Source organism: Artibeus jamaicensis, unplaced genomic scaffold (genome assembly GCF_021234435.1).
Source record: "Artibeus jamaicensis isolate MK-2021 breed Jamaican fruit bat unplaced genomic scaffold, CSHL_Jam_final contig_233, whole genome shotgun sequence".
Lineage (NCBI taxonomy): Eukaryota > Metazoa > Chordata > Mammalia > Chiroptera > Phyllostomidae > Artibeus > Artibeus jamaicensis.
The window spans coordinates 8,832,685-8,846,319 of NW_026521486.1; the positions used below are offsets into that span (position 1 = coordinate 8,832,685).

Sequence of the window (13,635 nt, forward strand, 5' to 3'; positions counted from 1 at the left end):
TTCAGGCCAAAAGGCTAAAGCAGGCTATTTTTAATTGGGCCTGTCAAGGAAGCTCTCCAGAGTAAACTCACAGCTCTCATTCAAGTCAAGCTACCAGAATTGAAGTCACTCTGGAGGGGGATGTAGTTCTGTCTCTTTAACTACATTCTAACCTGTCGGTCTGTACTGGATGTGTCGTATTAACTACAGAATGGTTTCCACTTTTTGAGTTATTCAAATTAAGAGTATATTATTTACCATAATGAGGTTTTGATATATTTGTGAGTCTTACTTATCTATGGACTATTTCTCTGCTGGCATAAAACAATAGATCAGGCTATATGAGAGCTTAAAGCTAGTAATGTCATGAGACTAGATTAGAAGCAAAGCTTTTTACAAGTAAATGTTGATTTGTTTTTGAAGAAAAACATTTGTGAACAGTAACTTTCCGAGACCCATCCAGCAAAGTAAGGGACTTGTAATAACTAATATAAGCAAAATTATCTGAGGAAAAGAACTGAAAACGTAAATGTGTTTCCATAGAAGATGAAAGTAATTGGAAATATATGAGAAAATACTTTTAATATGTAAATAAATTTGTGGAGGTATAAAATTATACACTCCCCTCACCCAAATAAAAGTTGTGGAGTAGATTAAAGAGTTTCTGTTTAGAAATTATAGCATGCTTAAAAAATCTTTTGCAGTAAAATTTTATTCATTTTTGATGAAATGAATTCGCCACCAGAAATCTTTCCGGTCACTGGGACACAGTTCTGGTAAATTCAGTGCCCGGTACTTGGGGCAACGCTTCCCCTGACTCCCCTCCACTTGGTAGGTTTGTTCTGTCTGGAGTTAAGGAAACTTAGAAAGGCGAGTAATGGGGTATTAAAGTTTAAGAGTATGCCTTTCATTCCACCACATTAGGGAAATTACTGGGATTGAAAAAACAATTTTATGTTGAAGGATTCAAAACTGTTTTATAATCTTATTTATTAATTCTGTTAAGGTAACAGTTTCCTTTTAGTACCTTTACACATGGGCGATAGATGTCTGTTTGCTACGCAGACTCTTAACTTGGGTCATAAAATTTTCTCTGTAGCTCTTGTTATATTCTTACACTGAAGTCAAAACGCCTCACTGCCTAACAGTTGTGCTTCTATACCAGCGCATTATGTAATTGGAAATTATTGAGGACAGGATTGAGCAACATTTCTTAAAGACTAGAAAAGTATTTATTTTATTTTGCTTTGTATTAGTTTTAGGTGTACAGCATAGGGGTTAGATAGTCACATACTTTACGAAGTATTTCCCCCAATATTTCCAGTACCCACCTGGTGCTGTACATAATGATTATATTATTGGGAAAGTAATTTTTCAATTAAAGGTTTTGTGTCTGTTTTTAAAGGTAAGTAAGATTGACCCGTGAACGACGTGGGTCTGAACTGTGCCGGTCCAGTTACGTGTGGCTTTTCCAGTGGATACGGTCCTCCCCTTCGTACCTGTGGGTTTCTCTCTGGGTGTGCACTCAGCCAGCCCCAGTGGAAAGCGCTGTTTTTGCAACCGCATCGTGGTGCCCCACCCACAGATTGAGAATATAGTTTTCTGTCCACGGTTGATTGAATCTTCAGATGTGAAGGGCCGACTGTAGAGTCAAAAATTACACTGAGATGTGGTGGGGGCGGTGGTCGGGGTCTGTGCCCCTAACTCCTGTGCTCTTTAAGAGTCGGTTCTACTTCTGGAATTGCTAGTGTTGAAACAAAGCGAGTCTCCTCAACATGAGCCAGTAAAGTATTGTAGGTACTTAACCATTTATTGCTCTTATTGTTAATAAAATCATGTCTGTCTTAGGAGTATGCAATGGAAATTGGTTATTTTATTAGAATTTTTGCAGAACCAAACCTGGACCAAATCAGTTAAAAATACAGGTGGAGTTAGAAGCTAGGAGCTTGCTAGATATGATTTAAAGGGTAATGAGTATAGTATAGTATCCCTGCCCAGAAAGAAATCTGTTTAAGGAACCGTTTCTGAAATTATTCTTTTCTGTTAAATGTTTACTGCCTCTGACTGGAGGGTTAAAATATAAATTGTTAGGAAGGGCCCAGAGAGACTGGAGCCCTTGTGCAGTGTTGCTGGGACTGTACAATGGTACAGCTGCTATGGAAAACAGTGTGGTGGGCCCTCAGAAACTTAGAAGTAGAACTACTGCATGACCCGCGATTCTCCTTCTGGGTGTATACCCAGAGATTGAAAGGAGGGCCTTCCAGAGGCATTTGCACACCCATCTTTATAGCTCCATTGTTCCCAGTGCCAGAAGGTAAATGTACCAACCCAGGTGGCCGCAGGTGGGTGAATGGGCAGTGAAAATACGGCATGTACATATAAGAGAATATTACTTGGCCTTAAAAAAGGAAGGAAATTCTGAAATAAGCTGCAGCATGGAAAAAACGTGGAGGATATTATGCTACGTGTCACAGCCAGCCACAAAAAGACAAATACAGCGTGATTCCACTTTAGATGAGGTTCCTAAAGTAGTCACAATCCTGGAGACAGAAAGAATAGTGCTTTCCAAGAACTCTGGGGACAAGGAGAATGGAGAGTTATTGTTTGATGGGCGTAGAGTTTTGACTTTAAAAAATGAAGAGTTTTGGAGATGGACGGTGTTGATGGTGAGGTTGGTGTGGGAAAAGTCCAGCCGTTGTTAACATAGTGAGAATGGTTTGCATGACATTGGTGCTACTTGGCAGCCAAGGAGAGTGGACTGGCATGTGCATGTGTGAACAATGATGACTTCACTGTACTAGTCAGTGGGGATGGTAGACGCTGTGGAGTGAGCATGTGCACTGTGTGGTCACCACATTCAAAATGACTGAGCAAGTAGAGCAGCGAACCTGCATCAAATTTTGCATTAAGCTTGAACATTCCTCTGCGGAAACTATTCAGATGAGTCAGAAGGCCACAGCTGTGGGCAGCTGGTGATTGGCAGCTTCATCAAGACAACATGCCCGCTCATGCATCACGTCTCATACAGAGTTTTTTGAGGAAACATAGAATCACCTAGGTGGTTTAGCCCCTCTACAGCCCAGATTTGATGCCCTGAAACTTGTGACTCTTCCCAAAACCAAAATCACCTTGGAAAGGGAAGAGATTTCCGACCGTTGATGAGATTCTGGAAAATACAATGAGGCAGCTGATGGCGACTGGGAGAACTGGGTGAGGTCCCAGGGTGCCCACTTGAAGGGGACCGAGGTCCTGTGTACAATGTTTCTTGTATCTTCTTCAATAAATGTCTAGTTTTTCATCTTACATGGATGGATACTTTCTGGACAGGCCTTGTATATAATAGCCACTGAAATTGCTGAGATAGTAAATTTTATAGTGTGTATAATTTGCCACAATAAAAAAAACAGGGAAACATGTAACTTCTTGTAAGTTAGGGGTTCACCTGTTATCACAGTTTTCGTGAGGCAGTTTTACTTAACATGCCACTCATTGAGCACACTGGCACTGATTTTCATTTTGAGGTAAAAATGGGACATTTGGAGAAAGAAGAAGCAGAGTCTACATTATTGAAGTATAGCTAAGGGTCCTGATTTGAAGGTTTAAGATAGCCAAGTACAGTTTAAGGATATTAGGCATCTGGCAGACTGAGAGAACAGTACCTATCTAAAAGACACACTTGCCTACCTGATGCTCTGGTCTGCAGAACGCCCTGCAGTGAGTGAGCCCAGAGGCTCTGAGCACCTAAAGGTGTGCCAGGCACAGGATTCTGTGGCGAAGAAGACAGCAGAACCTCCAGTAATTTAGTAAGAGAGACACAGCATAGTTTAGCAGTGGGGAAACAGCTCACTCAATTTTCACTGGTTAGTCAGGTATTACTTTTTAATAATCTTGTTATTGATAAATTTGTGTACATATCATTCCTTGTTAATATTTGCCTAAGAACCTTTTCCTTAATTTTTTGCAGAATACAGAGACTGTATACATACTTTCAATTATATATATGACTAGTTATCTAGAGTTTGGGATATTTTAAAGATGTAAGAGTGTGTTACCCAAATCTAATATACGAAGTGATGGTTTTTTGTTGTTTTTTTTAATTTCTCTGGCCTCACCTGTGGTCTTATTTGTGGTCTTTTTCTAAAGGTTTGATTTTTTTTGGAAGACAAGAAATAAATATAAGTGTAGTTGGTTTTGTAAGTATATATAGTCAAAAGCAGTTGATTTCAAATTCTCTCACCTTTATTTTCTAGAATGGGTTCTATGTAAGTGAACCCTGCTTAAACTAGGGAAAAGAAACTAGGAAAGAATAGGTTTAGCTATAATTTGACTGCATTGTATTACAGGGAATGTTGGGGCAAAGGATATTAAAGTGGTATTGTGGTAGGCATGCTTCTGAGAAGGAATTTAATATCTATTAGGTGTAAATTGTTACTGATACTTAGGATTGTTGTGTGGGGGCGTGCTGTGAAGAGCTTCTATATTAACAGGGTTTTGTTGTGGCAGGAAGTGCCTTCCCTTTAATGTTGCCTTTCACTTGGGTGTCAGAGGCAGCCTGGGGAAGAAAGAGCAGAACCTGCCTTCTGGTCTGAGACTGCTGGTCTGCGTGTATGGGGTTGCTGGTGTGTGGGCAGAAGGGAGGGAAGTGGAGTCACATCTGTGTGAGATGTGAAGAGCGAGAGCACCTGATGTTGGGAGTTTTTAAATCAGTGAGTTATTTTGTCTCTGAACGATTATAATAAAGTTGAAAACAGGTCTTTCTCTCACTCTTTTTTTGTACATCTTTTCTCAGCTTCAGATTTCTAAGATAATGAAGTAAATTTATGAAGTTGAAGCTGTTTCCAGGTACTCTTGGGAGAAAGTATGCCTTCATAGTATTTTGATAAACTCACAGATACTCTTTAGTCCTAGGTACCCACGGATGGATAAATAAATACATGGCTCATGATAGAAATCGAGGCATTACCATTTGATTTCAGCAAACAGTTACTCATCTACTCTGTCTTCAGGCTTTGTGTTGGGGACTGGCGCACAATGCCTCTCCTCAGGTTGCTCACAGTCTAGTCACGGTGACACGGGAACAGGAACTGCAGCGGTCATGAACTGTGGGTTCAGTGCTGAGCGCACAAGGATAAGGGGTAGCAAGCCCAGAAGGGAGAAGTAGGGGCGAGAAAGGCTTTCTGAAGCAGGGGGTCCCTGAAGTGAGCCTTGAAGGATGGACTAGCCAGCTAGAAGCCCACATTCAGGGGAGTAAGAACAGAAAGTAAAAGCAGAAAGAACAGAACTGCGGTGTCGTTGAGAAACTAACCGCGTGTTCCTTTTGGGGGGGCAGAGGAGAGCGAGGGGTGGGCCGTGACTCTGACCAGAGCGCAGAAGCCAGATTCTGTGTCAGGTGCCTAATTAGGAGTTAGGATTCCCCCTTTCAGGCTGTGGGGAGTAGCTGAGGGTTGTAACCAGGGAAGTGGCACGATGAGCTTTGCATTTAGAAAGATTGCTCTGGCAGTAGGGGAAGCTGGGATGGGAAGAGGAGTGGATTGGAGGCCGAGGGAGGGACAGTCCCTCGTGTCCAAGAAGGAGATTAGAGTATCTCGCTGTCCTGAGGACGAAGTGAGCTAGTAAGATAAGGAGTTGCTTGGTGGTAAGCCACCACAGAGTAAATAAATTCCCAAGAAATGGTAGCTGTTTTACTGGTCATGAAATTGAACCATTCACCAAGAAAACAAATATGGTAGAAGGGGTACTAGCATCCAAGCTTCACACCGAGAGGGATTTTTATCTCCTTTGCCCGGTATTAGTTTCCCCCAGTGCCTAGAACAGTGCCCAGCATATAGAAGGCACTCAAACATTTGTTAAATGAATTGATGATTCAATTTTGAGAATTTAGTTTTGGACTTTTAAGTTAGAGAAATTGGTAGGATATCTAAGTGGAGTTGGCCATTGGTTGACAGGTGGAGTTCAGAAGGGATATGCAAACTGGACGTGGACGCGGGGGGCCATCGCAGTGAACGGGCGGTAACCGAAGTGGTGGGGTGGGTTGCATCACCGAGAGCAAGCACGCTCGGCGGTGTTGAACTTTTTTGAGCTTCGTACCTTTTGGGAGCTCTGGTGGGGCGTGTGGACCCTCTCTGCACAGAAGTATACACCAGAAAACACATTTCCACTGCGGGGCCTGCGTGAGGAGCTCCACCTTCAAGGTTAAGGATCTGTGGTATGCAGTTAAATAGAGGTCTGAGAAAAGTGAGATGAGAAAGCGAGTGAACATGGAAAGAGGAAAACCAGGAAACACCGGTATCATTTGAAGCCAAGAATGAGAATTTCTTAAAGATGAGAATGCCAAATGTCACAGGTAAGTCAAAGAAGATATAAAATGTCCATTTAATTTGACCCTCCAGAGGTCTTTGGTGACTTCAGTAAGAAGAATTTCCATGAATGGTACAGGGGGGAAAGGAAGCTAGAGTTCTGGGATTGCATGAAACATTGAGGAAGCAATGAAGAAATCGAGACAACTAGGAGAAATTCCTATATTTAACCAGTGTTTATGGAGTACCTACCAGGCCCTGTGCTGGCAGCTGGGGATTGACCCGCAAAGGTAGATGTGGGCTCCCTGCTTAGCTGGCACTTCCCCAAACCATGCCTCCACCCAGAAAACTCCCTGTAAACCATTGGGTGCAGAGGTACTGGGGGTGCAGGTGGCTCTGCTGGGTCAGAGCCAGGCTGTTTGGTTGCTCATCTCTCTCTGCTGGGCACCAGGGAGCAAACTGTCCTCTCTAGTGTCAGTCTTCAAAGTCAGGGACACACTTCAAAAAGTCCTTGAATTTGTCCAGTGCTCACAATGACCCTGTGATTCAGTGAGCTTATAAAATTCATTTAACATTCATTCTTTACTTTAGCTCATACTTACTCTTGTGGTAATGACTTGTATAAGCTTATTATTTGTGATGTTAAATGTTGGTCCCAAGTACAGAAAAGAGGCATGAATATCAGGCCTAAGGAAACCTTTATCCTAGTCCTAATCTTAGATTTTTGTACATGTGGGGATCTCTCTTGCTTTTTTATTTTTAAAAGCAGTTCTTTTCTTGGAGCCTCGTCATCTTTGCATGTGTGGAGGCTGCTTCAAGATAGCTGTGGCTTTCATCAGGGTAGCGCCTGTGGCAGGGCATCAGGGAGTCTCTGGTCTTGGTCCTCAGGGTTTTTGTCCTTTGCACTCGGTGGATTGGGGAATGGTGTACAGTGATTCTCAGGCTTATCTCTTATCTTAGAACTGAAAGTGTAAGTATCTTGCAAATGCGATTTAGATTTTTCCAAAAGTGTACAGGGTTGCCCCTGCTTCCATAAAACTCACCTGTTGTCCACTTACTCACTTTCTCTTTGGAAATACCTTACTGCATTTTATCTCCTTCTAATTATCTTTTCAGTTGCAAATTCATAGAATGCAAAATGTCCCGTCTTCCAGATCAGTTCCAAAATGTTGAATAGGGACAAGCCTAGTATTGCTCTGTTCCTTTCCTCATCATGTATTTTTCTAATGTTTAAAGATCCCGTCCTTTGGTACATAGTTCTTAAGAAATTATGGGTTATAGCAAAAGTTTACCCATGTCTGTAAATGCCCGGGATGGTGCCTGATGTACTGTGGCTCCCAGCAGATAGTTGTGAGAGTGCCGGGTTCTGCAGGTTGTTTGGCAGTCCTGAGTCTGTTTCAGAATTGTGTACATGTTTGTTTATTTGAGTGGGAGCATGACAACATTACATCACCAACCGGCATTACTGTGCAGTAGGTTTTTCGAAAGCATGGTTATACATTTCGCCAAACAGTTCTTACAGAGACAGCGAAAGACTGTGTATTCTCAGTGTGATTTGTGGTTTTTAATTTTGATTTCTTTGTGTTTATTTTAAAAAGAAGCTTAATTTTGGAATTAATGTCTTTTCCCTTTGGGTCATTTATTAGATTATAACATAATAAATATAGCATAACTAAAATATGTGAAAAATCCTTTAGGATCTTATTAGAATACTAAAAAAATTAGAAAACCTATTTTATAAGACAAATGATAAATATCATAAACTCATTAAACATTTACATAGATTATTTTATTTGAATATTTAATAATGTAAAGTAGGGAGATTATAAAATTTATATTCAGAGATTAAAACTTTTCCAAGGTCATTTGCTTGTAAAGGCCCAGGTAGGACTTAGACCAGGACTTCTGGGCCAAGTCACGTCTTTGATGCTGTTTTCCATGATTTCCTTTTAATAAGAGAACTTTAAAGACACTCTTACGTCCAGTAAGCATTCTCCCAAACTGTGTATCTGCAGCACTTTGTAGTGACAGTTACTGTTTACAGTGACGACACATATGTCCAGTGTATAGGTGAGAAAAGGTTTATGTTTTTCAACAGAGGCTAACATACAGCAGCATGAGGAACACAAAGGGTGAATTCTTATTAACCACAGATTTTAATGAAGCCGTAAGTCTTAAGCAGCCATGTTTGTAGACACCTTTTTCAGAACCCCCAGGTTTTTTGCAGTAGAAAAAAGCACTTCACAATCCCCTCCTCCTCTCTTTTAGTCCTTGGCAGTCATCAGACTGGGTCTGGGCAAGCAGGTTCTTGCATATTCCCATTCCTTGAAAACCTTTCCGGTCAGTGGTCATCCAACAGCTTTTCACATGTTTCACTGAATCCCCTACATCTGTAAACTGTCCATCAGTGGAAATGTTTTTCATTGGGTTTTGTTTCATATCTTATTTATTATCATATATTCATAGATGGACTATTTGAGATCTGCATTAACTGTGGTAAGCCATGAATGCTTCCAGTGCTGTACAGTTAATGCCACCGTTGGAGATGTTCACTCCTTAAAATATGCCTGCACATGGCGCCTGCCCCTCCCTCTCTCTCCCCCTCCTTCCCTCACACACAGACACACGCATGCACACACACACTCGCACGCGTGCGCAAAGCACACACCACACTGCCATTCTTCAGCAGGGCTGTTTCTGGAGTTGGGAGATGTCAGCCTGCTGGGAGGGGGTGGGAGGAGGAGGAAGAGGTGGGGCTCTCTACTCTGATTAATTGCCTTAGGCATTCAGGGGTGGGGCTTCCTTCAGCCATCTGCCTGAGATATGGGAGGGAGCTGGAGAAGGAAGGAGGGGGAGAGACTACCAGAGAGGAAGAGAAAAGAAAGGAAGAAACACTAGAAAGAAAAAGGAAGGAACAGAGGATAAAGGGAGAACAATTAGCCTCGCTTAATAAGCTAGGTTGGGGGGGAGGGGGGTGGAAAAGAAAGCTGTGGAAGGTGTGCCCCAGCACGACCGCTTTGAAGCGCTCATCATCTATTATTCCGATTGGTTTATGGAGAAAAAGAAAATGGTAACTCAGGTAAGGTTTGTGTTTCCTCGCTGTGGTTCTTTTATCATTTCTGGGGTCAAAATAAAGGAACAGGGTTGGGATATAGCCGTCAGAGTTTTAATTATTCTCATCTTCTTAGAAAAGACCAGATTTGTTGTTATCAGCTGAAAAGTCTGTGTGTTGGGGGGGGGGGCGCAGGGGAGAGAGGGAGGGAGGTATGGTATCCTTCTCCCCGCCCCCCCTCCACGCTTCGTGGCAGATTCCTGTTTCCTGTACTCTGCAGCTGTAGCTCAGGAAAGACCCTGTGGGGATTTGTCTACCTCTTTGTCTTGGTTCTGAGAAGAGGGAGGGAGAGAGAGACTGCAGAGGTAGGAAGAGATTCTTGGAGACTGCCAAAAAGAGGGGCGAGGGATTGACTTCCTTTTAAGAATCGCAGAAGAATTTGTGTTACAGGGAGATCCGATTCCCATTTCCCTGCAGTTTCTCAGAATTGGCTATGGAATTTCAGTTTTGCTACCTTCACTCTAAATGGCTTATTAAAAATGAAGACTAGGAAAACGTTCCATTTTCCTGGCTTTGCTACTGGCGAAGAATGTTCTCAGTAGGAACCATAGGAGCATGCAGGTGCAGCAGAGGCAGGTAGAGCCCTCCCTCACGGGAGAACAGATCCAAACGCATAGCTGACAGTCAGGGGGCATTAAAAGGCATTTGAAGGAGAGCGAGTGGAAGTGGGCGATCTCCCTCCCTCCCTGTGTGTCTCTCTCTGGCTGTCTTTGGGTAAGCCTGCCAGTGTCGAATCTGCATTTTAGCAAGTCATCCCCGACAAATGGAAAGGTGAATGAATACTCTTCTGCGGTTTCCCCGGCAGTGCTCATTTCTTGTTGGCAACCTCCGTGTGTCCCCTTAGCCCTTTTCCTTTATATATAGCGAGAGAGGGAATGGTGAAGCTGTGATTTATCAATGAGAAGTCATTTGTGTTGTAGAACTTTCACGTCCTTTAGTCTCCGACTAAGGATCATTTTCACTCCAGGCTTTTATGCTCTGTAGGGAAATTTCATCACTGGACAGTGCTTTCCTTTTAAGGAGGTTGACTTTTTTTTATTCCTTTTTTTTTTTTTTTTTTTTTTTTTTTTTTAAATTCTTTCCCCTCTGCCTCTCCAACTCACCACCGGAGGGCGAGTTGGCCGGCCATCCAGATAGAGGCATTGGTTTAGGAGCTGGAACCCTGTTCCGTTAAACGTTATATAATGCCCCGCAGTGCTGTTGGGAAGGAGGGAAAGCATTAGGGAGATCTCCCTGCCTGACCTAGAGGAAAGAGAACTTTCAAAGAATCTCTCTTTCCAAAGTAATTCTTCGCCAGATCTGAGTTTGGAGATTATCAAGAAACCTTTTCTCTTGGAAAGTAGAGAGACCCTTGGAATATTTTCTCTTCCATCTTTATCCCTTCATCATTAGCCTAATTAACTTCTTTGGAATATTGCTTTACTTTTTAAAAATTCCCATAAGAGAGAATACCTATTTCTGTATTCTCGTTGTTGCATGGAAGGTGATACTTTTTAACCTCGGAGTGCTCATTCAATTTTCATTAACTGGCAATATTAGAGGGAATCAGCTCTCCTCTTTCTTAGCTATTACTGAAAGCTTTTTGACTACTTGACTTTTTATTATGTATATATTTTTTAAATCAGTGAAAGAGTTATTTAAACTAAGACTTTTTATACCTCTTGGAACATGCCCCCTCAGTGTCCAGAGGAGCTGGTTAAGCATGTGTAAACCCAGGTGAGAACACACATGCATATGAACACTCCATACTTTGTGGTCTTACCAATTGGTGCTTAAGGAAACTATAATTTTAGGAATGCAGCAGAAGAGATAAATAAAAAAAGGAAAAAGGGGTTTCTTGGTAGTGAAGAAGTCTAATAAATTAATTAAAATCCTCATGATATCTATCAGCATGTGCCGAATGCTGGAGGAAACAAGTGACTTGTTTTTACCTGTCCTGAGTGTGCACACCTGGAACGTGTAGACTATCAAATTTGTCAGTTTTCACTATTCCAGCATACTTGTTTGGGTGTACACTTTCTATGTTAATGTAATGACATAGTTGTTGGTAATCTAGGGGGAAAAAGGCAAAAAATAACCAAATGGGCCAGATGTGTACTCGTCCTATGGGTTTTTTTGTTTGTTAAGCCAGACGTCTAATCTGAATATGTAACAATGATCTGTCACCTAAGTGTCTGAATAGAAAATGACCACACTGTTTAGGGTTTGGTTTTCAAAGTTAAATAGTTGTTTACTGTGTGTAGTGTCGATTCGTATATTAAAGAAGGTATTTAGAGGGGGTTTTACCACTTGTCACCTAAGTTCTTGCCTCTCAGATCTGAACATTCCTGTGTGCCTTAGTTTCCATCACTCGCTTGGTGAAGGGGGGAGAGGGCGCCCAGCGGTTGACCTTTCGACCGGCCGGGTCAGATCTATATCGGTGGTTGCTCGGTGTGTGCGCTCCACTAGTACATGTGCCGTAGTTTCATACGGCCTCTTTCTGGTGCCACTTGCAAACTGCTTCGTGACAAAAGCAAATAGGAAGTTAATTGCCAAATCCTAATATGGTAGAATGCTCTTGTGATCTTACTTTTTTTTTAAATAACTTTAGGTTTTTCTCTAGCTCATGTATATGTTGTTGGAGTATTTCACTGAGATAACTCTTATTTCTGAGCATTTGAACCATATTATTATTTCTTCTCACACCTATGAAAATAACAGAGCAGAATGAAAGAAGGAAAAGAGGAAAAATCAATCATTCTCATAATAGGTGTGAAATCAGGAAAAAATTGCACATGACTCTGACGCCTATTAATTAACAAAATGTTTAGTCCTGTTCAGACTCAGTTACGTTATTTGTCGTTGGAAGGGAAAACATACTGGGCACAGAGGAGAAGACTTTCCAGTGTGGATGTGAGAGGAGATTTCCGTGCTCTGCTGCAGTGTGAGGCTGCCAGTGTCTGTGGAGCACAAAGCCCTCCCTTTCTTGGACAGCTCAGTGCTTTGCTGGCATTTTCTTCAAAATCTGTTTTCCATCAGGACCAAGGGGAGGGAAGGTGTTAAGAATAAGGGAGGTTGGAAAGAGAGTTACTGTTCCTTTAAATAGTGCAGTAAGCCCATGTGGCAGCAGGCCCCTCTCGAGTGTATTCTTTTGTAATGAATCACCAGTTCCATTGTCTGCTATCTCCCCTCTTTGTAGCTGGGAGGCCGAAGTCTTTCACCTGCGCTGCTGCCAGTTAGCTATTCTGGTCCAGGGGACCTGGGAGGAGAGGAGAGGGAGGGTGTTTTATGCTTTAATTAAAGACAAATGAGAGAACAGGTATGTTTCGCTTTGTTTCAGTTTTTCCTGTCCTTTCTGGGTTTTGCTTTTTTTAATCAATCGGAGTAAGGAATCTGTTCTATGGTTTGCTAAGCATGTCCCATTTTCTGTGAATTTTGAGAGTCCTCGGTGGATTTTTTTTAGTCTCCATTTTGTGGCACTGCTTTAAAGTGATTCCATTCGGTCGCCTGCCAGTCCCACCGAACCTTATCCCACCCTTCATCCACAGAGCTTCAGCCCACTCTGTTTGTTTTGGCACCCCTTCCACTCGCTGTGGCTGCACAGGACTCTGGGAAGTTGGGGGGTGGGCGGAGACTGTGGGTTGGAGCCTAATTTATGTTCCTTTACAGTAGATCAAAAAAAGGCCTCACTTTTTCCAGAAACTTGGTTTCTTTCTGAATTCTTCTGGGCAACTCCATAGCTTCAGTTATAACCATTTCCTTGCCAAGACCAGCTCTTCAAAAATACTGCTATTCTAAAAATGATTTAGCTTTTCTGAAAAGATACCTAGAATTCTATAAATATGATTAAATTTGACTCGTTACCTACTTTTTCTTCCCTGTCACATGTCCCAATTGCACGCACACACCATGTTGCCCCTGTCCATTATTATTTTTTCCCTTTATCTTTCTCCTTAGTTTTGCAGTTGAGACTAGGTGAGCTTAGGGCTTGCCCTTCTGCTGTTCACGCTTGTGTTGCCGCAGAGGACATTTCTCAGCTGAGAGGTGATGACACCCCTCCACGCTCTGCGGTTTCCGGGACGTCAGTGTGTGCTCTTCAGACAGGTCCTCACAGGGAGGGACCTGTCACAGCAGTGGTGTGGCCCCTGTGCCCACCAGTGTGACCTTCTGGCGGACTGGTCTGCCGGAATATGACTTTGTTGGTGTCCCCAGCATACCCTTCTGGAGTCATAATTCCTCGTGCTCTTTTCCCCCCAACATCCCAAACTA

At 42.4% G+C, this 13,635-nt stretch overlaps 1 protein-coding gene across 19 annotated transcripts in view; it reads left to right on the forward strand.

The window, feature by feature from the left end:
* RBFOX2 (RNA binding fox-1 homolog 2) overlaps nucleotides 1–13,635 on the forward strand; it is a 259,307-nt gene that overhangs the window by 167,610 nt on the left and 78,062 nt on the right. Inside the window, exon 1 of one of the 19 annotated variants that reach the window (XM_053662127.1) lies at nucleotides 9,066–9,354. The exons of the other annotated variants lie outside the window; for them this stretch is intronic. Coding sequence (XP_053518102.1) covers nucleotides 9,328–9,354 — 27 coding nt within the window. The 5' untranslated portion in view covers nucleotides 9,066–9,327. Of the gene's footprint in view, nucleotides 1–9,065; nucleotides 9,355–13,635 lie in introns of those variants that run through there. 19 annotated transcript variants of the gene reach the window in all.